This window comes from Lasioglossum baleicum, chromosome 16, assembly GCF_051020765.1.
Source record: "Lasioglossum baleicum chromosome 16, iyLasBale1, whole genome shotgun sequence".
NCBI lineage: Eukaryota > Metazoa > Arthropoda > Insecta > Hymenoptera > Halictidae > Lasioglossum > Lasioglossum baleicum.
Genome location: NC_134944.1, coordinates 6,942,170 through 6,969,643, shown reverse-complemented (window position 1 = coordinate 6,969,643; position 27,474 = coordinate 6,942,170). Strand labels below are relative to the sequence as shown.

General features: G+C 44.2%; 1 protein-coding gene across 1 annotated transcript in view; it reads left to right on the top strand.

Moving 5' to 3' along the window:
• Window positions 1-27,474, top strand: part of LOC143217358 (uncharacterized) — a 72,525-nt gene that overhangs the window by 41,977 nt on the left and 3,074 nt on the right. Inside the window, exons 6-8 of the mRNA XM_076441545.1 lie at window positions 18,163-20,370; window positions 25,382-25,558; window positions 26,709-26,774. Of these exons, the coding sequence (XP_076297660.1) occupies window positions 18,163-20,370; window positions 25,382-25,558; window positions 26,709-26,774 (2,451 nt within the window). The remainder of the gene's footprint in view (window positions 1-18,162; window positions 20,371-25,381; window positions 25,559-26,708; window positions 26,775-27,474) is intronic.

Here is a 27,474-nt window from a genome sequence, read left to right as displayed (position 1 = left end):
TCCCGGCAGGATTTCACCGGAGAATCGTCGATTTCGCGAGGAGAACACTCGAGAACGCGGAAAGCGGATCAGGAAAGGTTCGCAGTCGGCTTTTCCCGAAGGTTGAAGACGTCTGCGAGGGGTTTGGGATCTGGGAACGATAAAAGCACAAGCCCGGCCGGTGGCTAACGTTTTATTGATAGCGGAGTTCCGGTTGATCCGGCGAAAACGAAAGTCGTGTTAGCAGGATAAAAAAAAAAGGTAGCCAGGGATCGACAGTAAAATCGAGGGCTCGCCATAAAAACGCGGGACCGTTGTTGTGCCTTTGGCCCGCGGAGGACTCGTTTCCGAAATCGTCCCCTTTACTACCCTCTATGACCTTGCTAATTTCGAAGAGGGGATATCTCAGGTAATAATTCTGTTGACGATTTAGTCGATCGGTGACCGTCGATCCATTCGTTTCGAACAACCTGTGACAGTTCTCCTTGTGTAACAGTTCTGAAAAGTGTCGAAAAGTGTAAATGTCGTTTCTGTAAATGTGAAAAATGACGCGTCTGCGTTCACACCTTGACACTTCACACGATCGAAACTCAGGTATGCTCTCATTGCAAACAGCTGCTCTTTAATCGAATTTTCTTTTCGAATCTGACTTTTTAACCCGTAGAAAATGATGCATTTATTAATAAAATCGATTATTAAAAATTAGTAGGCGTAATTTAAAACAGTAAACATATTATACAATTTCGAGATACTGTTACATTATTTTCAACCTATTAAACAGATTAAGAAAGGAAATAAATCTGTATCTCACTCTAATTTCTTGCAATTCGTATAAAATTTTTTTATTTTGCATAAAGATCCGCTGTCTAACTATTACTTATTATTCGTAGTTTTATGTCGCGTCGATTGCTTGGTTATTAAATAGCTATTAGTAGACTGCGGGGCTTTATGCAAAATAAAAATGTTCTGCTTATTTTTTCTTTTATTTACATTATTTCTTCATTATTTTCTCTTTTATTTACATTATTTCTTCGTTATTTTCGATTTCTTTTGCACTATTTCTTTCTTCTTACAAGACGCAGAACCGCCACAAAAATTTCTTTCTGAATTTAACGTCTCCCTCAAAAGTCCCATTTTTCGTTTACGAGGCGTAATTTGCATTGGCAGCGTAATTTGCAAACTATTATCATAGCTACATGCTGCCAAATAACGCAAATTACGCCTCGTAAACGAAAAATAGGACTTTTGAGGCCGATAGCGCCCCGGATTTTTTCTAGCGTTTTTGACTACTGAAAACCCCCATTTTCGTATTATCGAGAAATGAGAACGCGAATCCCGCACCCTTAATATGTCTATTAGGTTGAAAATAGTGTAACACAGTAACATTTTTGTCATGAGCGTTGTATTCGAAAGCGAGAATGGGAAAAATGGTAATACGATGCGCGGTCGCGTGACCAAGGTGACGCGAAGGCGGTCGTCGCCGTTTAGTCTCGTGTTCTAAAAAGCTCCGGGTTGTTAATTGAGGATCATCGGGCGCAAGCTGCGAGCGACGCATCGCGTGATTTCCCAGGTGGAATTTCCTGTCCGGTGGAAGCTAACCAGTGGGACACCGTCCAAAGAGGACAAGACGCCCGATAACGAGTTTTTCCGTCCATTATCTTCTCACCCCGTCGGCGTTCATTGCGGCCGCCCCCTTTTTTCGCGACCAAACCGTCGACTCTACCACGTCAATTCCCACTGTCTCTCGATCCCACACAAATTTATTGGATCTTCATAGAAAAAAACCTGGGAAAAATTCTTGAAAAATTTTCTTGATTAAAATTTTCAAAATTTTAACAAAATATTAAATTTTTAATTACAATTCATTTATTTGTTCGATATTTATGGTTAGAATATTAATTCTCAATTCATCCAATTTATTTTATATTTATGGTTAGAATATTAATATTCTGTTAACACACTAAACCTACTGACCACTAAAAGCGATTAAAATGTTTTAAATTACAAAAATGACGAGGCTCTATTTCGTTTGTGTGCAATTTTTATTGCAATATTTGCTTGGATGAAGAAATTCGTCGAATCGATTTCCATGTAAGCAACTTCATAATTATAATAACTGTGAAATGAAAGATATAAAACTGATCATTTGACTGGCAGTGGTAGGTTTAGTGTTAATTGGACATTATCGATTATGAACAGAATTTTATTCGCTCGAATGAGTAGTCTTTAGAAAACCACCCTCATAGGGGGCATTTAAAGAATTTCAAACTCTGCCAGTTGATTTTAAATGCGATTTCAAGCAATTAATGTCTGAGGTATAGCCAAGAAATTAAATAGTTACAGAGTTAATGTTAACGAAAATTGCTGGAAGAAAAGGTGCCATTCACACACACACACGACAATTTAAAAACGGTACCTCGCGGTACCGCGGTACATACACGGGATTATTAGTGAAAAACTGTGCAGGTTTTTCGAGAAAATCGAAAAATGGCACTTGAACACTCGCCATTTCGATACTAACCGACATTCCCGCGCGAAATTTCGACGAATCTCTTGAGGAACAATTCACGAAGAAGGCACCGAGCCTGACACAATTAAGAAATATCTCTACGGTTGGACGAACAGCGAGCGATCCCTTCGGAATTTGAATTCGGCGAGAATGGAATCGTTTTCCCGATACCACGGAATAATAATAAATGCTCGCTGTGTTTCGGGGCACGTAAGAATTCCATTAGTCGGGGCGAAGGATTCACGAGCGTCGAGAGCGGTTCACGGAAATCCTCTCTTTCTCTCTCCCCCGTTCCATCGTTCCGGAATGCGAACACGTTTGGAATATTTCGCGTATCGGCGAGAGGATTTCCGGTTACAAATTGTGCTCGGCGATCCGCGTGCTGCCCCCGGAATCGAGCCGGGGGGCAGGCGGTGGAAAAGGGGGATCGAATCGAAAGGTGTATCGGAAACGAACGCGGATTGCAACGTGCCCGAAGAATAATAGTTTCCGAGACGTCCTCTGCCACAGATTTCGCCATTTTGGCCCCCGTAAGCGATGTATCCTACAACACGTCGAGTGCCAATGCCCGTAGCAGTCGCACAAAATCGAAACTATTCATTCGATAGACAGCGGATCTTGATGCAATTATAGCTCTTGAAAATCTTCAAAAAATGCTAGGATGTTAAATTTGACAGAATTTAGTACGATTTTAATTTATTTCAGATCCAAAAAGGCTACTACCACGGAAAATAAGATTCTATTTTATTCTACTATCTCTTAAAATTTGTCTACAAAAATTGAAAATTGCATGATCATCCGCAGTCCAATACAGTAAATCCTCATTTACTGTCCGGGGTCGCCTGTGCGATCACTGTCCAGTGCCTACCCACTCCACTGCCAGACAATGCCGAGCTGCGCCGCCGTATATCGGTGTGAACACCACTACATTGACACCATGAATCGAATGTTCAAGCTTCTTAATTTTCATTATTTTTTTGTGGGACTTTCACTAACTTATTTCTGTCATTTTTCTGATTAAAACAAGACCAAACGCGATATAATTTCAATTGTATTTAGTGGTTCAATCGACGATGGAAGTTTCGGTCTCAAGGAAGGACAGCGTATGGGAAATTCTTTTAACTGCGACGGCGACTGTCCGCGTCTCTTTTTTTCCCATATACTGTTCTTCCTTGCGTTCGAAACTTTCATCGTCGATTAAACCACTAAATACAGGTGAAGTTATATCGTGTTTGGTCTTATTTTAATCAGAAAAATGTCAGAAATAAGTCGTTGGAAGTCCCATAAAAAAAATAAGTAATGAAAAATAAAGTATTTTTAATTGACATTACATTGTGAGAACACGCGATCAGTATTCCATTCTTTCCTTCTCTATATTCGGCTCTCTATTCAAGTCTCGGCCCGGTAGACGGAGTTATAAAAAAATAGTGTCCCTATACGATCACTCTCCGTGCAGAGCACGGCTGTTGAACAGTAAATAAGGATTAACTGTAATCAGAAAATAGCTCAATTTTTCTAGTATTTCGATCTTTTTCATATATGTTTTGGCCTTCAGCACGCTCAAAAAATAAGAAATAATTGAAGCATTCGAAAATTTTCGGTTCGTACGATGTCAGGGTTTGTGCTGAATATTCTCTAAAAATTCCAAGTCGATCAACCATCACCGTGCAACTACGTTAACTTTCAGACCTCGAGCAAATCCTCCGACCTGCACATTCTGCGAAACGGAGAAACTGCGAAAAATGCGAAAATCAATTTTTTGAAAATGAAAAACTTGGAGGTTCGCCTTGTCCGACGTTCGCCGATTAAGTCGAGTCCTCGAAGGGTTAACGTATTCCGTCGCAATTGGGTTAAGAGGCGGTCTAGCCTGGTTCTAGTCGTGCCGGGGATATCGAGGCAACGCCCTCGGCCCTAAGGACGGGCCAGGAACGAGTGTTTCAATATTTATCGCGGGGTTGGGGGCCGAGTAGTTTACCGTAGTTACGGTGGTGCCGTCTAGAGAGTGATTCGCCGGCATATCGCGGCCAGGGTTCTTCAATTATGCAGCCGCCGAGCGGGGATGTTGAAACTCTCTCGTTTCGAGTCGCGGCTGAGATTCCTTCTCGCGCGCTCGTTTTCCGAGGAGAACAAGACGAGACTGCGAAATCGATTTATATCATTCAACGAGTTTTAGAGTTCTTCGACGCGAAATTCGATTCTGCAGGCGCGCACACCTGCGGAGAAATTGTCCGGTGCGTTAAAACCTTTTCTCTGTGTGCTGCTATTCTGATGTTAATACTGAACCTACCACTGCCGGTCAAATGACCGGTCTTGTACAGGGTGTTTCAGCTGAAGGAGGCCACCTAAATGTCTCCTTTATTTTTAATGGCACGAAAGATATTTGTGGCACAATTTAAACGGCATCGAATGAGAAGTATCATAGAAGAACAATTTCTTTTGTCCGATTTCATAGTTGCTTCAAGGTCATCATTATTTTCTTATCGGGAAAACTTATTTTTTTTTTATTCCATCTCTTATAGCGGCTGAGAAAATACATTTGAATATGCTTAAGTCATTAATAAGATGGAATAAAAAAAAGAATAAGTTTCCCGATAAAAAATAACGATGACCTTGAAAAAATATCCGGACAAATAAAAATTGTTCCTCTATGATATTCTCAGCAATATTATTAGAAATATATTCCGTAATTTCATATCAATAAAATAAATAAAATCGTATACAAAGCAATTATTCTAGGTTGGAAGAAATGCTTAATTTTCAAGTTGTGTGGCCTCCTTAAAATTATGAAGTTGCTTATCTGGAAATTGATTCCCAAAATCTCTTTATCCGAGACCGTATTGCAATAAAAATTGCACGCAATCGAAAAAAAATAGAATTTTGTCTTTCTTGTGAGCTAAAACATTTTAATCGCTTTCAGTGCTTGGTAGGTTTAGCGTTAACCATACTAACAGGGGTGTAATCGGGCCCTGTACACTTTTGTAGGAAAACATAACAGAATAATTTGTCTACCTAGGTAATCCGTGAAATTTGATGGATTTTTAAAAAGATAACAATACTTCAAAAGTTTGAAAATCCCTGATAGCATCTCCGGAATATTTTTCGAAGTTTCCCCATTCGTCAGCTCTGTTTATTTCCATTTCCATCAGCCCCCGGGGGTGCATTTGCATACGCAGAGAGAATGTTAAGAAAAGGGAGCCATGCAAATGAAAAGGAAACCAGGATAGGAAGAAAAAGCGGAAACTTGCCGGGAGACCGGCGACCGAGCGATGATTATCGGTGACCGCGCCTCCGTTCGGAGTTTCGTGCGGTTGAATCCGCGCGCGTACGCGAATGATAAAATCGATAGCCACCCTCTCTTCGTTTCTCGCTCTCTCTCTCGTTCTCTCTCCCTCGAGCCACGCACCACCCTCGTGTTGCGTTTCGCGACCCTCTTCAAAGGGTGAAGAGAGCGGACAAGAGGGTGAATATACGAGAGTGCGTTGCGTGCTCCTCGGAGCGTGTCGTCGACGCCGCCTCCGTCTACGTCGGCTTGTTCCTGTTGCACGAAACAACGGGGCTTCCCGCCCCCCCCCCTTGGGACCCCGGAGGTCCTCCAGACCGCTTTAAAAATAATCAATTTTACGATCCGCCGATCCGAGACCTCCTTTTCGCCGGCTCTACTCTACTCTTTCCTTTCTTCTCTTCTGTCGTCTCGCATCATCGTTTACGAGCTCCTGAATATTTCTCGCGCGCACTTCTCTCAACCTCGTCCCTCTTCACGAGTTCGTCGGGATTTCAGAATCAGTTTTATCACGGCGATCGCGTCCGGATTTCAGAATCAGTTTTGTCACGGCGACCGTCTGGATTTCAAAATCAGTTTTGTCACAGGCGACAGGGAATGATTCGGGGAAAGGGGACCCGAGATTCGGGGAATCGATAACCGTGATTTACGAACCGATAACGATCGCTGCGACGGCATATTTGTCCCGCCACATCCCCGAACTGGATTTACGGCCGCACGGCGGGCAGTTTCTGAAAAATAGCTGGAATTAATTGAAGAATCTTCCTGCCTCGAAATAGATCAAAGGGGGATCGCGTGAATCAGGAACATTTCTTTCTTCCCGAAAACTTTGAGCCGTAGAAAATCTCTTTCATCTTTCTATTGCTTCGAGTTTTTGTCGAACAAGTTCTTCGATGCTGGATAATTTGTGTCGGAATTGTAGCTAAAGTCCGGGAACAATTACGAAAGTAAGTTTCACGCTTTTAATACAAGAATTGAATTGTTCTTTGTTTATTATTTTATAGAAAAAAAATTCTATTCATCTTTCTGTCACATCGAGTTTTTCTTCAACAAGTTCTTTAATGCTAGATAATTTGTGTTGGAATTATAGCAAAAGTCTGATAATAATAAGAAAAGTAAGTTTCACGCATTCCATACAATAATTCAATTTTTCTTTGTTTATTATTTGCGAACCCAATATTTTATAGAAAAAATATTCTATTCATCTTTCTGTCACATCGAGTTTTTATCAATTCTTCTTATAAAAAATTTTTCACTTTTTATCAATTCTTTTTATAAAAATTGTTTCACTTTTCATCAAAAATTTTTTCAAAAAACAAGTTCTTCAATGTTGGATAATTTCTGTCGGAATTATAGCAAACGTCTGACAACAATTACGAAATACAAGAATTCAATTCTGTCAATTGAAAGATTGAATTTGTGCAAATTGAAAAATATTATAAATGAAAAATGAAGTATCTGTACATCTGAACGTCGTGCGCGAGAGAGATCTGCGTTGAATTTGCACAGCAACGGGAAAAATGGAAACCGACAGAGAAAGGTTGGGTAGCGTTAGCGCAGCGCATATTTTCCATTGTTAACGTCGATTAGTACATCGTTCGTAACGAGAGCGCGTCTCCATCTGTACGCACATCCGGTGCGTACGACGAGGGACTCTCTTTTCCTCTCTTTCACTCTCTCGGTTGGTAACCAGCCTCTCCTTCCTTGCCCGGTCCAAGAATAATTCCAAGACGTCTCTTCACGGTCGATGCTGCCACCGGCGATCGTTCACGGAACTCGAAACCTTGCAAGTTCTCGGTCGAAGCTCGTGGAAACTGTTCGCAAGTTCAGATTCGAAGAACGTGGTGTCTGTCAGGTGTTGCTCAGGCCCTTGGCGAAAGCCCTATTTCGGATGAATCACACGGGAAAATTGATCCCACTCGTCCAGTAGTCGGAAACGAAAGCTGTATCTCCGATGAATCCCTCGGGAAAATTGATTCCGCTCTTCTGGTAGTTGGTAGCGAAAGCCTTATCCTTTTATGGCAATGAGGAATTTCATTTTACGACGGTTAGGGCTTTCGCCGAGGGGCCAAATAGGCAAACGGTGGACAAGCTTTTATCGCCTGCGAGAAGAGATTGAAGTAGCGTAGCTATTAAAGGGGAACTCGGTGATTGTGGAGCGTATTTTCTGCCGTTAGAAGAAGTAGGGCTTTCACCAAGGGCGTAGATAGGCGAGCCCTTGTTTCTGTCAGCCAATAGGAAATGGCTAGCTACAAGAACTTGCTATTCGTAGCTTGTTGAAGGATTTGGGAGAACTGTGTACTGTATTCTGTTGATGTACCTGAACTAGGGCTTTCACCAAGGGCGTAGATAGGCAATTCCTTGTTTCTGTCAGCCAATAGGAAATGGCTAGCTACAAGAACTTGCTATTCGTAGCTTTTTGAAGGATTTGGGAGAACTGTGTACTATATTCTTGATGTACCTGAACTAGGGCTTCCACCAGGGGCGTAGATAGGCAATTCCTTGTTTCTGTCAGAGATTATAAAATAGCTAGCTACAAGAACTTGCAATTTGTAGCTTAACGAAGAATTTGGGAGAACTGTGAACTGTATTCTGTTGATGTACCTGAACTAGGGCTTTCTCCAAGGGCGTAGATAGGCAATTCCTTGTTTTCGTCAGCCAATAGAAAATGGCTAGCTAGAAGAACTTGTTATTCAAAGCCTGATGAAGGATTTGGGAGAACTGTGAACTGTATTCTGTCGATGTACCTGAAGTAGGGCTTCCACCGAGAGCCTATCTATGCCGACCCGGTGTATTCAAGCTCGGCGGCTTCCCCTCCAGCAAGTGATGTTCGATTTCGCGGCGTACCTGTGTCGGCCGGAAATTCGCTGCGTAATTCGAGCGAACGAGTAATCCCTCTCTGGCAGCTCGAATCGCCGATTGACTCACTCCATGACTAACAGGCTCGGTAAAGGTCAAGCGTGTGTGCAGCGCTCGAAGTTTGGAACGAGCTCAAAAATGTTCCATCGGTGTTCTCTCTCTTTCTCGCGGGTTGGTCTCGCGCGACGTTTGGTGTCTTCGTGGTCTTCGTGGTCTTCGTGCGCGCGGTGTCCCTTCTGCCTTTGTCAACGGTTATCTTTCCCATCGTCGTCGTCGTTGTCCTCGTCGTCGGCTCGCCTCCGTTTTTCCTTCTGGCGGGGCGCCTTTCTCTTTCGATCGTCTAAGAATAGAAACGCACGGTGGTTTTGCGGCGCGAATTTTTTTCCCCGGCGACGCGCAAACCGCGCCCGCGCGCCGATTTCTCGCCTCTGCTCTCTTCTCTCCCTCTCTCTCTCTCTCTCTGTTCTCTGCTCTCTCCGCGGATCGAATTCGAATCCCCGGCGCACACACGCGTCTCGAAGATGAAACGCGCGACGGACACACGGGACCCCTCGAAAGCACAAAGCTCCACTGCCTTGTAATCGGCTCAGCTTCTTTCGCATCTCGTCTCTCTCTCTCTCTTCCTGGTCTCACCGTGTGGGCGGGCTACGCAACACTCTCTCCTCGAAACTCTCGGCTCTTTCCTTCCTCCCCTGGCTCGACTATCTCCCGTGAGGGATTTCACCCGCGATGCAATCCGCGAAAAGAGACACGAAAGAGGAAAACAATCTCTCCTATTCCTGCTGGATCCTCCTCTGGCAACCCAAAACCTGACGACGTTCCCGGATTTCACTGAAAATTTCTGTTCGCGCGATCCCCGATTACGAAACTGAACTTGAAGCTTCCAGACGGGCTTGTTTCGTGATATCTGTTTTGTTTTCTTGCTAACGATCAGCAGAATTGTATATTCGCGAAATATGTGATATTATAATATATAATTTTGAGTATTCTTCCTTGATATTAATGACTCGTGAACTCTTCAAATATCCACAAGTGTGACTGCGAAATCCTGACGCAGGTACCTTAATAATTCTCCTGAAAATATTCCTGTGAAATAGATACATCCTGCACGATGAAAAATTCGCAACTGACGTGACGATTGAGGACAACAATCGAGCCCTGACCATTTTTCGATTATAAATGGTAAAAATCATCGTACTTGAAAAGCCATATCACCAAGGAAAAATCCATTTTTGCAAAATCCTGGTGCGGATAGCTGAATAATTCTCCTGAAAAAATTCCTGTAAAATAGACACCCTATACGATAAAAGATTCTACAACTGACGTGACGATTCAAGACAACAATCGAACCCTGACCATTTTCCTAACAAATGGTAAAGGCCATCGTACGTTGAAAAGCCATGTCACCAAGGAAAAATCTATTTTTGCAAAATCCTGACGTCGGTACCCTTTTAATAATCCTCCTGAAAAAAATCCTGTGAAGTAGACAATAGATTTGACAACTGACGTGACGATTGAAGACAACAATCGAGCCCTGGCCATTTTCCTAGCGTAAATGGTAAAGACCTTGGAAAAGCCGTACAACCAAGGCAAAAATTCATTTTTGTGGTATCGTCCAGTTTTTGGGACCATTGTTCCGCGGCTAGAGGCAGCCTCTCCGCTCCGCTGCTGTCCACGTGTCCCTCCGCTGGCACACACTCCTCTCTCCTCTTCTCTCCGTGTCTCTGTCTCGACGAGACGTGGGACGATCCTCTCGTTGGACTCTATATAAACCACCGTGAACTCGCAGTCTGGCCCGAGTAGTTCGCCAACGGCGAACTGAGTCCGTGCGGATCATTCTCTGTTCACTCGACGCGTCAGTGATCGTGCTCAGTGCGTGCGCGATAAAGGTAGAGGGAGAGGAGAGGAGAGGAGAGAAAAGCCTGGAATATCGGTCGCAACCGGGATCCACGGGAAAATCGGAAACTGCGCTGCAGAGAGAGATAGAGCAAAGAGATAAAACCGTGCACAACAACGATTTTTTGCTTTCCGGAAATTTTGGAAACGAGATAAACGGTTTCTTTTTTCGGATCTGGTCCAGTTCGTTTTATCGAAGCAGATACGCGATCGTTTTTCGCGTGCTATCAATCGCACGTCGCGACGCACCCGCTCTATTAATAGTCAGCGACCGAATAGCTTGGCTGAAACGGGCTCCTTCCAGTCGCCAATGTACACGGTGTCCCTCTGAATCTCTGATCGATTCCGCGAGAAAGATGCTCTCGATCGAAACGCATCCGCGCAGAGTTCGACACCTGCGCACTCGCCATGTCTTCTAAGAAAACCTGCTATAGAACTTCCCGTCGATTAATATGGCCCGGCTCCTAAAAACATCTGTCGTAACGTGTCCGAAGAGAAATTAGTGCTGCCTGGAGGTTCTGCCCATTTATTTTAAGACGAGGATCGAGACACACTGGTTGTGTAACATTTCTTCTGGAACACCCTGTGCACCTCGGGAACCTACGCCAATTTTTCTCGAGTCCTCTCTCGTCCGAGAGACTACAGTTTCACGCGCTTCTCGGGCAATTTTCACGCGGTACTACCGAACACGACAAAATGGCGAGCGTAGACATTTAGTCGGTTACCCTTGCGTGGTGAATGCAGAAATCCGCTGGGTAGATGTTGACCCCTTCGCGTGCACTCTAAATTTCTAGATGCTGCATAGGTAGCCATTCCAATTTAGCATAATTCTCGAAGAGGGCGACATTTTTGGACCGATACATAGCGAACCGCATTCTTTACTCGAAAAGTGGGCGAAAGCTGAAGCAAAAGCTGAAGCAAAAGCATAATGTCGCAGCTTAGATATTAACCGCTTCGCGTCCACTCTAAATATCTAGCTGCTGGATAGGTAGCCATTCCAATTTAGCATAGTTTTCGAAAAGAAAGTACCACATTTTTTTGAACCAATACACAGCGAATTGCATTCTTTACTCGAGAAATGGGCGAAAGCTAAAGCAACAGTATAGTGTCACAGCTTAGATATTAACACCCTCGCGTCCCCTCTAAATTTCTTAGTTGCTGAGCCTAGATATTCCCATTTAGCATGATTTTCGAGAAGATAGTTTAACCACACATTTCTCTTTAACGAGCCGAATTAGCGGGACATAAAGCAGAATTACAGTTTCACGAAAAATTTCTGTTGGGATAAGTAAATAGGTTTGGGTTAGTAAAAAGGATGAGGTTAGTAAAAAATGTTAGGACAGGATAATTTGACTGCTGAACGTGATGACTGGACAGCGGCTCGAACAAGAATTGTTTGCAACAGAAAAACTCTGTCACGGAATTTCGATGTGATAACCCCGTGGTTGATCCCGGTTGTTGGACCGACCCCGGCTTGTGATCCGAGGCCAGGCGGGCATCGCGATTACATCGGCAAAGTGTTTATTTCAAGGACGTTCAACGAACAGTGCTTGATCGAAAGCCAGAAGAAGGATGGAGTCCATGTCGAGGGCGGGCCGAAGCGTCGGGAGCGGTGTCTACAGAGTGGCCGGCGCTTTTGCACGCGGGGCCAGGAGAGTTTTGTCTTACGTGCCGCTTCTCGGCGTGACAGCGGTCCCACCGGAAGCCGAGGAGCCTGGATTTGATGTGGTACGACGCTCGGGGCCTCGAACGAACGTGTATTGGTCGGCTCTCGCCACTCCCACACCTCCCACCGCGCCGCCAGACACGCCCACAGCCCCGAAACACTGCGCGCTTAACGAGCAGCCGACTGCATTACGTATCTCGCGTTGACGTTTCCAATTCGTGTGACTATATCATCGGTTTCACCCTGTTATTTACATAACTGTTCCATTGTTCGGCCGTAGTGGAAACAACGGTAAACCGACGCTCGGGCCTCGAACGCGAACGTTGGGAACGCCTAGCGACGCGTATTGGTGGGCTCTTGCCACGCCCACGCCTCCCACCACAGGGTCAGACACGCCCACAGCCCAGAAATCAACTGCGTTACGTATCTCGCGTTAACGTTTCCTCCTACTTAAATTCGTGTGACTATATCATCGGTTTCACCCTGTTATTTACATAACTGTTCCATTGTTCGGCCGTAGTGGAAACAAAGGTAAAACGACGCTGAGGCTTCGATCGCGAACGTTGAGAACGCCTAGCGGGGCGTATTGGTGGGCTCTTGCCACGCCCATGCCTCCCACCGCGGGGCCAGTCACGCCCACAGCGCAGAAATCAACTGCGTTACGTATCTCGCGTTAACGTTTCCTAATACTTCATATTCATGCGACTATATCATCGTTGTTTCCGAAGGAATCGGGGGGAGGATAGACACCGTTATTTACGTAACTAATCCATTGTTCGGCCGGATCGAAAACGCGCGTCCAGAGCGGAAACAAAGGTAAACCGACACTCGGGGAGGAGCGGAGCGCAAAAATAGTCGTGCGACTACAAGCTCTCGAGTCGCGAGATGCTTTCGCGAGAGGCGAATGGCAGTCGACGACCGAAAATAGCGCGCGAATCGATGCAGTTCCAAGAGCCGTCGTCTTCTCGCCTTGTTCTCTTCGTTTTAGTTTCGTCTGGTCGCCACGTGCGTTTCCAACCCCCTCTCCAACCATCCTGAAACGCGCGTAGAGTGCAAAAACGTTAAAGATTAATTTAAACAGAGAAGAGAATGGAGAAGTGCGATTTTGTAAAACGGCTCTGGAGGAATCGGTTTCCAGAAGCACCGAGAGCAGGTATCGAGTTTGACGAGCGTAATGAACGCGCGCGATGCGACTCGTTGCCTGTTAATCGACGCGGAACCGCGCCGGACCGATGGAAATTAATACCTGCGCAAATTGGTCGCGCCGCCGGCCACGGGAAATTTAATCGTTCCGGCAAAACGGGAATCGAATTCGCGAGAACGGCCACCGGTACGAGTCACGCCATTCTGCTCTCCGTCCTGTCGGCCATACTGTTTCAACGATCCCTCCGAAAATCGCGCGTCGACACCGTTAAGGGTTAAGGTCATAGCTTAGTATGACGTGGATCTCTTCTCGACACCAGCCAGAATATTACGAAGTAAAAAAAAGTACATTAACGTTCAAAAAAATTGAGCTGACCTCCATTTTTCATGGGACAGAATGAAATTTGTAGAGAAGCGAATACTGATTAACTTTTGTTCGAAACACTTGTTCGCCATAGCTTGTACATTATCGGTGCGTTAGAACGCGACTTCTCCTCCGGCCCGGACCATTTACATGCCGGGGACCGATATTACCGACGTCGGACATGCTCCGGTGAACCGGATAAATGCAGCTGTCCTAATTCGATTCCGGGGAAGCTGGGCAAACAGCGAACCAGCGGAACAAATCGAAAAATGTGCTCGCTAAAGAGACAGAGATCACACCGTGCGGATCCGTTGCTCTAGGAGCGATTCCGCGCGGAGTAGGCGTGGCTTGTGCTCGGTGGGCGCGGCCTCGGTGCTCCGTACGCGTTCAGCGTCTCGATACACGCGTTCTCTCTCGAAAACCGAGTACCTTAATCGACGAAAATGTAAACGGATACGCCGGAAGCGGTGTCCGCGTTTCCGATCGTTATCGGCCGCTTCTGAAATTTCGACGACAGTTGGTTGCACGCGTTGACATCTGGTCCGGTTTTTTGGCTGGTCTCCGTGTCTCCCTCGGACAGGAAATTGATTCCTGTATCGGCTATGACGCGACCGGGCGCCAGCTGCCGCGGTAGATCACCGGATAATGGATTTCGCTTCGCGTGAAAGCGGAGAGCGAGACTCATGGACGAGGTTAATCAAGTCTGAAGATACGTGGTAATTCGTCGGCGATCGTCTAATTTTGCGGAACGAACGGCGGCTGGCCACAGCACGCGACACAACCAAGTTTGTTGGACGCGCGATCGATTAAAAGCCACCGAGTAATCGGAAGTTTATTACCGCGACGCGTTCCTTTTCTCCCGTCGACCTCGAACAAGCCGGACAATGGCCCGAGACCGTTCTCCGTCTGGCCACCGGCCAACTCTCCCGTTGCCCTTTTGGCCCCCGTCGCGAACTTTCGCCAAATTCGTAACGCGAGCGTGTCCCGTTGTCAACCAACGCTCGACACCATGAATCGCGCGACAACCTCCATCAACGAGCCCGAGGTGAACGAGCAGGCGACTCGCCGAACGCACTTGGCCCCGGGAGCGCCGAGTCCCGGGGCCAAACTGATCTTCTTTACGCTTCAACAGCGAAACGCTTGAGCGAATCCCTTGCGGTGCTCTATCGTAAATTGCTGGTATCCCAGGAACTGGATTACTGGAACTGATTATTATTATTATTATTATTCCTTGAATACCTCTTTTTATAACAAAACTCTTCTGTCAGGCAACGATATCGTGGCAAACAATGAAGAAACTCCTTGTATTTATTATTATACATATAATTATATTAATAATTAATAATGATAATGAATTATATTATTATAAATATAATTATATAATAATTAGACAGCGGATCTTTATGTAAAATAAAAATTTTCTACCTGATTTGCGACAAACTAGAGTGAAATAGAAATTTGTTTTCTTTCTTAATATGTTTAATATCAGTATTTTTATCATTCTTCTAAGGTTTTACTGGTTTAAATTGCACCTACTCATTTTACAATATTAATAAAACATTTTCTACTTGAATTGCAACAAACTGGGATGAAATAGAAATTTATTCTCTGTCTTAATACATTTATCAGGCTGAAAATCGTGTAATAATATTTTGAAATTCTTCTAAGGTTTCTCTGTTTTAAATTACACCTACTCATCTTTTTCATAAATGTATTAAACCTGCTGTATATCTAATAATATTATATTCTCCACTTTCACAAAGAAGCTTACGAAAATCGAAAGGCTTTTCCAAAATGGGAGCGTTTCCGGAGCGATTGGCTGGCTCCGTGTGGCCAGACTAAGGCTTGTCTCCCCACTCTACCCTTCCCCTTCTACGACGCCATTCGTCACGTGACGAGCATCGTCTCTGTCGCGCATGCGTGACAAAGCCACGCGAGTAATCCGGTACTAGCAGAGAGAGGGTAACATTTTCCTCTCAGAATTGTGCGTGTGGCCGGCGCGCTGCCCTATGGGGCAATCTGTGGCCCCAGCTCGAGGATCTCGTTCGCGAGAAGTCCTGCTGGCGAAACACAGGAACGTCTGAGAAAAAACACTCGGGTTCTGGAAAGCTCTTGTGCCGACTGGCCCCTTCAACGGCTGTAATTCTTTAAGCGAATGGCTTACCCCTTATGAAAATGGTGGAACAGGGACCAGGAAGGGGTTTCACTTAGCTGGCCGATCGATACTCGCCGGTCTGGGGACGATAAAGCATGCATCCGGTTTCCGTTTCCCTCTTCGGTTTCAAGAATTGATCCGGAATATCGACCGTCGTCGAGTGCTCATAAAGTTTACTTCATTAACCCTTTGCACTCGGAGCTACTTTAAATGGAAAATTAAACATTTCTTCCGACTAGACAGCGGGTTTTATCCGAATTTAGAATTTAAAAATACGGTTATATAATTTTCAATATATTAAACATATTCAGAAAGAAAATAAATTTCTATCTCGCTCCAGTTTATTGCAATTCAGGTAGAAAATTTTTATTTTATTTACTTATTTAAACGTATTTATATTTTCTGAAAAATGTGTACAATCAATTCCACAGTAACATCATCGTTATAATTTCAATAATTGCAAAATTTAAACCGAGAAACCGGTCATTTGATCGGCGGTGGGGTAGGTTTAGTGTTAAAACAAATTTTTCAACGCCGCGAATTTATGGAATCGGATTTTTTCGAGAAGTTCGAACAATTAATTTACTACATGCCGCGAAAGAGAAATCTTGAGAAAATTGCGATTGGTCGGAATCACAAAAAAAAATAATAAAAATTTTTGTGTGCGACTTTTCTGTGTGGACCAATATCGAAAATTTAAAAAATGCGATTTGTAAATCTGTGTCAATTGTACATATTCTCGAAGATTTCATCAGAAACGGTAGATTTATTTCAGCTGTAGGCTGAAAGTCGTGAAAAGCTTTAAATGTTTAAACGTTTGTAACTTATTGCAACGTCGATCGACTTTGATGAAATTTTCAGAACACGTGTAATCGACACACAGACCTAGAAAATATATTTTTTAAATTTTCAATGTTCGCCCCCACAAAAAAGTTGTAAATATCACAACTTCTAACAATTTTTTAATTATTCACTTGCTGTAATATCTGAAAAAATATCTGAGTCACATGATCTGATATTAAAAATATTGTCGTTCTTTTAAAAGTGTCCGAATATTACTGCGGTTCACTGTATTCCCCGGAGATGATTATTTTACGACAAGCTATTCCACAGGAACTAGTTTCGAACGTCGGGACTGTCGTTGCCGGTGCGTTCGAGCACGATATTATTTTTTGTTCGTCGCGAAGGGTGACCAACTTGACAGTTGTCGCCGGTTTTCTTTTCTCGTCGAGGCGGGGTTAGGCAGGCAGGCAGGCACTGCGCGTTTTCTAAGCGATTCAGAATAGAAAGGAGGGTGAGCAAACACAGCCTAGCGACACGTAGACAAGAGAGGGGTTCGCAGAGGAGGGTGGATGCCCCTGGTGTACACGTGGAAACAAGGGGTGGGGAGAGGAGGTACAAAAACCATAGAGACCCCATGGGGTGCTTGCGGACCGACGACGTCACCCTTTCAGGGGTGGCCAATCGTGTCACTGTGTCAGCGCGCGAGCACTACCCCCGTCGTAAAACTCCTGATTGATTTTCATTCGACGATTGATTAGAAGATGCTCGTTTAACCCTTGCGTCGATAACCAACATCTTCAACCATATTCGATCATACTACTGCGTTCGATACACTTGTTATAATACCCTGCATAAATATGCAGTGTATCTTATCTTCAGGAATAACATTTACATCGAGTTAATAATATTTAAATTGAAACTGAACATATATATAAAGACAAAATACACAAATATTATCAATATTCTTAAAATAAAATATTTTTAAAAATTACTCCATCAAATCAAACATTGTATTTTCTTTTTTGAAGTTGTGCGCATAACTTCAAAATACAGTAAATCCTCTATAGACGCAACAATTTCTATACGATAGATGCGACTGATCTCGACTCGTCACCACAATGGTAACACCAATATTTAATCTTCTTTACTTTTCATTATTTTTTTCATGGAACTTTCACCAACATATTCGTGGCATTTCTCTGATGCAAAATGATACCAGACACGACATAATTTCAACTATATTTAGTGGTTTAATTAACGATGCACGTTTCGGGCGCAAGGAAGGATAGCGTATGGGAAAGAAAGAGACGCGAACAGTTGACGTCGCCGGCACTGCTTTTTACACGCGCTGTCCTTCTCTACGTTCGGCTCGGCCTTTTGAGATAAAAAAAATAGCTACCCTATACATGATAGATATGACCAAAAAAACGAGGCTGTCGCGTTTATAGAGGATTGACTATTTAAAATGCTATTTTACCCATCTCTGGTGACTATCAAGATCGATTACTAATTTGTTGTGACGTTTCAGGGTGGCGAGGAAGCGGAGAACGGCTCGGCAACGGCGGGAAGTCCGGTGGAGGAGAAGTCTGCAGTAAGTAGTCCATCGGCGGAGACCGAGGCCGCGCCGGCGTCGTCGGCGCCGTCGACGGAGACGAAGGATGAGGCGTCGTCGCCGTCCGCAGCAGCGACAACAGCAACGGCGGCTAGTAGCCCGGTCGACGAAAAGCAAGAGGAACCCACTCCCTCTGCCCCCACTCCCGTCCCTGTCGAGGAAAAGAAAGAGGAGGCCGTCGAAAAACTCGAGGCCGAGAAAAAAGTAGTCGAGGTCAGTCCAGCCGGTGATCAGTTCGTACCGGATCCGGTAGAAGTCTCCGTTTTCCGAGTCCAGACAGTCGCTACTACGCCGTCGTCTATCATTGAGAGGAAAACCAGTGAGGACATTCCTTCCCTGCCACCGTCCAGTCCACCACCGACGCCTATAGACCCGTCGCCGTTGCAGCAGGCTCAGCAGGCCCAGCAGGCCGCGGCTACCGTGACAATGCTCGCGGAGGCCCTCAAGTTGCCTGCCGAGGCTGCTGCCGGCGCAAACGATTTCGTTGCACCGCCGACAACAACAACAACATCAACAACAATACCCGTCCTATCCTCCACCTGTCCACCTGAGCGTGACGCATCACCACCCCCGACAACACCATCACCGTCACCGTCACAGTCGTCACCTCTAGCACCTCTGTCACCGCCTACCGCGGAATCTCGCGATCTCACCGCTGCACCCCAGATACCACACGTTTCACCCCCAGACGAATCCCGAACAGAACAAACCATCACCCCGACTCCCGCGAAGCTAGAGGCTCTGCCGGTGGTAGATACAGTCGTGCCCGTCGACGACGTCCCAGAATCGTGCTTAGACCGCGATCAGAACAAGCTCGTCGAACAGAGTCCCGCCCCTCCGACCGAGCAGGAAGAGCAAACGTCGCCGAAAGAGGAAATGGCTGAGGCGCCGCCTCCGCTGCAGGAAAATACACCGGAACAGAAGACAGTCTCCGCGGAACCGAAGGAGGAGGTCGTCGAGCAGTCGATAGAATACGAAGTCTGCGAGCTAGGTAGCGCCGTTGTTAAACACGCCGAGCAAGAACACGAAGAAGAAACACCGACGAGAGCCGTCGAGGAGCCGATCCAGCAAGAGATCATCGCGACACAGGAACAACAGGTCTCACAGGAAGAGCCCGCGATCGAGCCAGCGGTCGAATCGTCGATCTCGATCTGCGATTCGGTGATAGACTCGGAGGAGGGTCCTGTGCCACTGTCGGAGGAGATGCTCGTCGTGGCGAAACCGGCCGTCGTCATCCCGGAGGACGAGGAGCCGTTGTATAGGAAATCTGTCGAAGCGATCCCCGAGGCGGAGGAGACACCGGAAGTAAAGAAGATGGACGACGAGGTCGTCGTACCCGCGGAGAAGGAGCCTCTCGAGGAGGACGTCTCTGAGAAAATGGAAGCGATCCCGATCGTTCCTGAGGTACCCACGATCGAGGACAAAGTTGAGAAGGTTCAGGACGAGGATCCGTTGCCTCCTCCGCCGCCAGTTCCTGAGAAGCTCGATCTCGAAGCGGTGAAATCGACCGAGACCGCAGTGCCTTGCCCAGAAGAACGGTCGCAGGACGAACCGATGTCCTCTTTAGGTGAACCCAAGGTAGACAAAGCGGAGACGGAGTGTCCGATTGTCGAGGTTCCTTCTTCGGCATCTCCCGCGAAAACGTCGCGAAGCGGGACACCTCTGGAAACGGACAATAACAGTCTCGCGAACGAGGAGTACGAAGACGACCTATCTCGGATGATGAAATGCTCGACCAGCAGACTCGAACCCGCTTTCCTTCGACCGGATTACGATAAGACAGTGCCAATCGCTATCGACCCTACTTTCCCGCATATTCCGGCGTCATACAAGCCCAGCCCCGGAAGCCCGAAAAAAAAGAATCAGCCTCTTCTGACACTGCCCAGAATTCCCAGTACCTACTCCACTGTCGTCGACGAGACAATCACGTTGCCCTATATAGACGAAGAGAAACGGAAGGAGGAAGAGCTCAAATTGATGTTAATCTTACATAAGTTCTGCAACGAAGGGACCACTTTTCCGGACTATGTGGCACCGGAAGACATTCGAGTGAGACCGACGGTCCAGTCTAAGTTGTTGTTCAACATCACGCCGACACCACCCACTGTCCAGGAGACCCACCAGGTGACTAATATGTAACACAACCTCCTGGCATGAATTCTGGCGGCCGAGTCGAAAAGCAAACAAAACAAAATCCAATCGAACAAAATCTTTGGTGGCGACTCGTTCCAAGTATTCTCGTCGTTACGGGTCTTCCGCACAGACGTAGATATATATATACCGATCACCTCTCTCTCTCTCTCACACACACACACTCTCTTTGGTATATAGTCTCTATCTCTCGGACTCTCTCAGAGAGAATTATCCCAGTCTATCCTATTTACCATCCACAACCCGATCTCTTTCTCTTTCTATACATGGTGTTACCTGTAACGCGACGCACGATTTTTCTCCCACCTGCAGCTTTCTGATAAAAAATGTTTAGAACAATAGTTGCAGGGTATGGAGTGCCACTATATCAGTAAAAAAATTTCGGAAACAATTTGTTTTCATGGCGAAATCGAAGTCACCTTGGATTTTACAAACAGGGACACGTATTTTTTTCTTTTTCCCATATTTGGAGTACATCGAGACGAATTCAAAACAGATATCACATTATATTTTTACCAACATATTACTCGATTTACAGTAGGTGGACATGTGAAATATATTTAGCTTTCCATTGTATTCGACTTCAAGACAGTGTAAACATTATTTGATAGCGAAGAGGTTGCTAAAGCTAAGTATCTCACATTTCCACTACTGTAAATCCAATACTGTAATATGTTAAGAAATTTTTAAATGCTTTCGACGCAACGGTTCGATCGCCCCGAAAGCATTTAAAAATTTATTAACAGCAAATACGATCGCTAGAAGAAACATATTTACTGTAATATGTGTTTTGAATTCGTCTCGATGTCCTCCAAATATGGGAGCAAGAAAAAATCTGTGCTCCTATTTGTAAAACCCAAGGTGACCTCGATCTCTCGTCATGAAAACAAACTGTGTTTTCCTAGAGTTTCATACCCTGCAACTCTCGTTGTAAACTTTCTTTTGTCAGATGGCTGCAAGTGTGCGAAAAATCGTGCGTCGCGTTACAGAGAGCACCCTGTATATCTCTCTCTTTCACCCCCGTCTCTCCGACCCCCAAAAGATTCTATTCGATATAATATTATCGTTCGGCGAAACGGAAAAGTGAAAAATCGAGAAAACACGAGAACGGAACGCCGTTCTTTATTCGCCGACGACGCGGAACGAGGACGAGACTGACGTCGACGTATGTGGGTTTTTGCACGAATCTCATCCGAACGAGAAACGTACACACGCACGTTGCTACTCCGAATGCACGACGAAAAGGGAGAAAAACACCGTCGCCGATCTAAATCGATCGGCTGACCTACCCGCAACACAAAAACCAACCGTGTACATCTCGTCTCCTACCCGATCATCCTCTCGCGGCGAAAAAAGGGTATCATCGTGTCTACCTATACATCATTTCTACCCCCAATATTCCCGGAGCAAAATCGCAACACGTTTCCCGGCCGTCGTCCACATGGGTCTCTCATCGAATGCATCTCCTTCGTGATTAACAAAGAAAAAACCCTCTTCATACTCTGTTGGCTGACACTCGCGCACGCACACATAGTTACCAAAAGAAAAACCACCTATATTTATATGTATATATGTATATGTATTCATATGTGTATACGTATATAGATATATGTATATTCTATCGATCCTTCCGACGCTTCCGCTCCATCGACTACCGAAAAACGAACCACCATTACTGCCACCATATCACCTGTGTTGTTTGCCTCTTGGTTTTCTTGACGATCATTATTAACCACGACTTGTTATTCGAATCGAGGCGCTGAAAAGTAGAGCGTAATCCACTTTTCTGTCTGTTTTTTTCTGTTGTTGATTGTTGGTGATCGTAGCTCGACACATAATATAGAATACGAGAGAAACCACGAGCGGATATCATTGTGTATCGCTGCGTGTTGCGCGCTATAGTTACGGTGACCATACTTCCTCGAAGAAGAAATTGTTTCATGTTACTCGTGTTCTTCATTGTTGAACGAACGTCTTTCTTTTCTCTTCTAATAAATGGGGCTTGCGTTTTCAAGAAGAAGAATTGTGCAAACACGTGCTTTCAATGCTTCGAATTTTCGTTCACCAATGAGAATGTTGTAAAGCAAATTCAGGTAGACGTAAGAGAAACTCGACGACGTTTAAAAATGTTTTTGAAACGTACACGTTTGTGTGCGAAGCGTTTAAAGCTTTGAAGAATCGCCGTTCTGCAATCTTTTCCCTGGTGACGCAACTTTTAGCACTAACCCTACCGTGCCGATCAAATGACCGGTTTTTTCTATTTGTCATCTTACAATTATTGAAATTGTGAAGTTGCTTACATGGAGATTCGATAAAACTTGCACAAAATGTAAATAAATGGAGCCTTGTCATTTTTATAAGCTGAAACATAATTAATCGCAGTTAGTGCTCGGTAGGTTTAGTGTTAATATACGTTCCAGTGATTAGAAATTAATAAAATGCTTCGTTCGATGTTGGGCCAAGTGTGTCGACGAAATTTATGTAAATTCACGAGATAAAGCCATTGTGGAATGAAGCAAATATATCGAAAGGCCAGAGCCTGTTGAAGAAAAGGACGTATGGTCACCGTAACTATAGTCTAGAACCTAGAAGACTCCAGTTTCCATAGAGAAAATCTTACACGTTCTCTCTAACGCTGGAACAGCTGTCTGTCACTAATATATCACACAAAGTATCCTGTTTTAGAGCCCGCTCGACCTTAGAAACGAATAATAATCTCTCTTAGCGTGAATCTCATTGATAGACGTAAACAGCTTCTCTTTGATACGCGTCTTAGACGCGTCTTAACGACTACGATTAATATTAATATTAATATCGGAATAATACGGCATTATTATAGACGAAAATAACTTGTACGTGCGTGTCGAACGAGAGAACGATTGAACGCGAGCGCGTCCACCGTTGATCGTGATCGCTCGAAAATGTCGGGTTTGAACATGTTTGTTATATCAGAAAGTGTTTGATTCTCGAGCTACCACGAACAATACTTGTTCGGCCGTGGTTCTCTCGTTTTGCCATCGTTCGACGCGCACAATCTTAGTCATCGATAACTATCATGCTCTTTCCGTAATTGCATCCGTTGTGTCGTCAAGCATCTTGTATTGCGCATGCAGAGTTTTCTTACACGCGGGGTTGCAACGCGAGTAAAGGGTTTCCACGATTCTTTGGGCTGTCCGAAGCATGAGGAACGATTCCGTCCGGTTTCTCGTTCGCTTCCTCTGCGATTCCTCGTCTACGAAACCAACTGTTTATATGTACTATTTCTCCTGTAACGATCCGCAGTGGACGATCCAATCAGAATCATTAGAGTGGGTGTATAAAATATTCTTACACCTTTTAAAAACGATTAACTTTGTTATAATCGAACCCAACAGCTTGAGCTTTTCTCAGACGTTACGATTAGTTTACTAGCTAATGTGTAAATAATTCTTTTTAATTGTTATTGGTCTCAATTGCGAAGGAGTAAAGGTCACGATTCTTAAAGTTTTCATCTGTACTTGTAATGAAAATGTAGAAGGTGCTTTTGATAGGTCTACAAAGTTATAGACGTCTACAAAGTTTCAGCGAAGTCGATCAAGTTTCTTGTGACATATATATATAATTGATCGAAAATGGCAAAAGTTGTAAGATGTGCGATTTAAATGAATCGCAAACCCTAAATTCAAAGATTTTTACATCTTACAATGCCCATATGTTTTGTATGCATCCACCGATTTCCATGAAACTTTGTATAAGTATGTAACTTACTTAGATTTACACAGATAAAAAATGTAAAAATTGTGACCTTTACTTTTTCCTCCGCAATTGTGGCCAATGACAATTTTAAAAAAAATTATTTACACATTAGCTAGCAAACTAATCCTTCTAACGTCTAAAAAAACTCAAGCTGTTGGGTCCAATTTTGAAAAAGTTATTCGTTTTTGAAACGTGTACGAATACTTTGTACACCGACTGTATGTATAATCGACACAGATCTACATAATATATTTTTTAAATTTTCAATGCAGGCCCCCATAAAATAGTTGTAAACATTAACTTCTACCATTTTCTCGGTAATTCCGAGCAATTGCAATTTCTTCAACATTGCTGTTTTCACGCCATGCAGTAAACCAATTGCTCTAACATCTTGAAAAATATTCAAGTCGTATGATCTGATAATAGTGAATATTGGACTGCGGATTTTATGCATTCATTTAATGCAATTTAAAGCAGCGAACATATTAGAAAGATTTAAGAACATCAGTGTATTAGTTTCAACTGTATTAGATATAATTAGAAGAAGAACAATTTTTATACATGGCTCCTGTTTCTTACAATTGATGTACAAATCTTTTATTGTGCGTAAAGATCCGCAGTCTAGTAATCATAGTGATTAAAACGTCTTTATTCCCAAAAGTGTAGAAGGGAAAAGAAAGTTGATATTTTTTGTATAACTACATTTATTTGAATGCTTAAATATTGGTCACCCCCGAGTGCGGATTTTATGCATTTATGATAAAAATGACTATACGCACTATTTAAAGCAGTGGTCATATTAAAAAGATTTAAGGACGTCAGTGTATTAGTTTAAATTTAATAAGAGGTCTATTGAGGCAGTCTATTGATTACGAACGAATCAAATTCTACTTCATCTGAAAAGAAACAATTAACATTCATATTTGTTAGACTGTGTTGAAATCTTCATGACGAGTTAAAATACGACAAGGGGTTAAAAAGATCGTAGTCCTTTTAAAAGTGTTCGAATATTCCTGTGGTTCACTGTATGTACAATGTTTAAGGATCGCAGCGAAACGGTAAACGGATCCGGGGAGTGGTTTTAGGGGATCGTTTCGAACTTCCTGGTTTCCGCGAGTGACCCGACGGAATCGACCTTTACGTCTTTTGTCCTCGTAGCATGCTGGGATTTGGACTTGCCGCGATCGTCGCGTTCGTATGATAGTAGTCGATGCGACAATCCTCTAACGAGCAGACCTGTGTTTTGCAGAGCACTCCCGAGTCCGAGGCACCGGTCGAAAATAATCTGGTCCAGGACAGCACGACGGAGAAATCGGAGGAGAAGATCGTCGTCACGCTTGCAGCCGTCCCCACCCCCGTCCCCGTCCCCGTTGAGACCCCTGCTCCTCCGCCAGCCATCACCGAAGACGTTGCCTCGGTGGCCAAAGTAATTACACATTCTCCTCGTTCGATTCTACTAATTAATCCTTTCAGTTGGACGAAACAATGGAACCCGCTCTTAGTTAGCGACTCGCAGCGTTCGCTCGCCATCAGCTCTTTTAATGTCACCTCTAGAATCTGCGGAGGTGCTTCTTATCAGTGATAAGATGTTATGGGATTGTAACATAACCTCAGTCAGCCAGGCCTGCCTCGAGCAGACATCGAGCACAGCCTGCAATCGTACGATGCCAGCAGATGGCGAGCATTAAGCTGTCAGAACGCGCTCGGAGCTGAGGATGCTCGGAATCTGTTTGATTTTGGACAGCACAACCTGCCAGCATAAAGCGATATCTTATTCGGACGCAGAAATATCGCTTTATGCTGGCCCGGTGTGCCGGCACAAGCTGAGAACAGAATGAAGGCAGCTCGGTCCTTCGTTTAAGAGGGCAGCACGGTCGCTCTAATATGGCGGATGTTGGTCACGTATATCCCTTGTATTCCGTATTTCTCTCAACAATTTGTTAACGTTCCTCTAAAATATATTACAAAATTTCTCTGAATGTTCATTCTTTGCTCGCTAATATATTAATTTACAGTCTTATAATGAGAATTTCTGCACAACATGTTCAATATAGAAAGGTTTTAAATAATTATACATTTTGGGGTTAACTACACAAGGGATATTATCCGACGTCCGCCACATTAGTGCGACCGTGCTGCCCTCTCAAACGAAGGACCGAGCTGCCTTCATTCTGCCCACATATGTTTTTCTGCTGGCACACAGCCTACTGTCCAAAATCAAGCATATTTGCTTACTGGGACGATTCTATTGGTACGTAAACAGAAATAAGCACCACAGAGAAGGGGAAAAGTCCAAGTACATTTCCAAGTACAGAAAACTAAAAACTGAAAGAGCACTGCTCCTGGGTTCCATGGTTTCCGGCCATATTGTTATGTCGTCTTATAATGATGATCGCCAGCAAATCGTTCGCGCTGCGTTAGCGCGAGCGATTCCGAGGCCATTAACGATTCTCCGTTAGTGTCCGGCGAAGAATAGAGTGCGAGGGGCCATCTGATCGCAGGTCCTCCTCGTGAATCGTGTAGATCCGATCGAGACACAGACATTAACCGATCTCGTTGCGTTGCTTCTGTTGCAGGCCGTCGAAGAGATGGAAATAAGCGCTAAGGCTGTCGCGGCGGCGACAATCGAGTGCGCCACGACCGTAAGTGTCCCTAGAGGATGATCATTAGGCTGCGGACCTTCATGCAACCATAGACTTCCTTTGAGGTCACCCCTAGAGTCGCTAACTAGTTCCCCACAAGTATCCTGAAAGAGATAAAAGAGTCCTGTGAGACTTTCTTGACGCTTTGTCTAATTTTATAACACCTTTTGTTGCAACTTGTGTCGATTTTCGTATATTAATCCTTTGCACTTTGAGGTTATTTCTGCGGTTGAAAAAGAAAACCGCCGCATGTCACAATTTCAAACAATTTCAGTTTACGCATTAACCCTTTGCACTCCGAATTATTTTTCAATATTATTGCCAACAAATCCCTACTATTTTAAGTGTCTCATTTGTAATTTACTTCAAAGAACAGTTCCTCGACTGCTACTCATTTTAAACAATTTTCGTTTACTAGTTATTAGACTCCGGATTTTATGCATTCATAACAAAAATGATCAAGTGCAATTTAAAACAGTGAAAATATTGAAAGACTATATTATTTTCACCATGTTAAAATTATTTATGGAGAATATAAACTTATATTTAGCTCCTGCGTCTTGCAATTGATGCACAAACTTTTTACTTTGCATAAACTTCCGGAGTCTACTAATTATATTAAATATACCGTTCAAATTTTGCTGTAATTTATATTTGTTTTGAACTAAAAAATTCAACTTAAATAGATAAAGGAAGAACT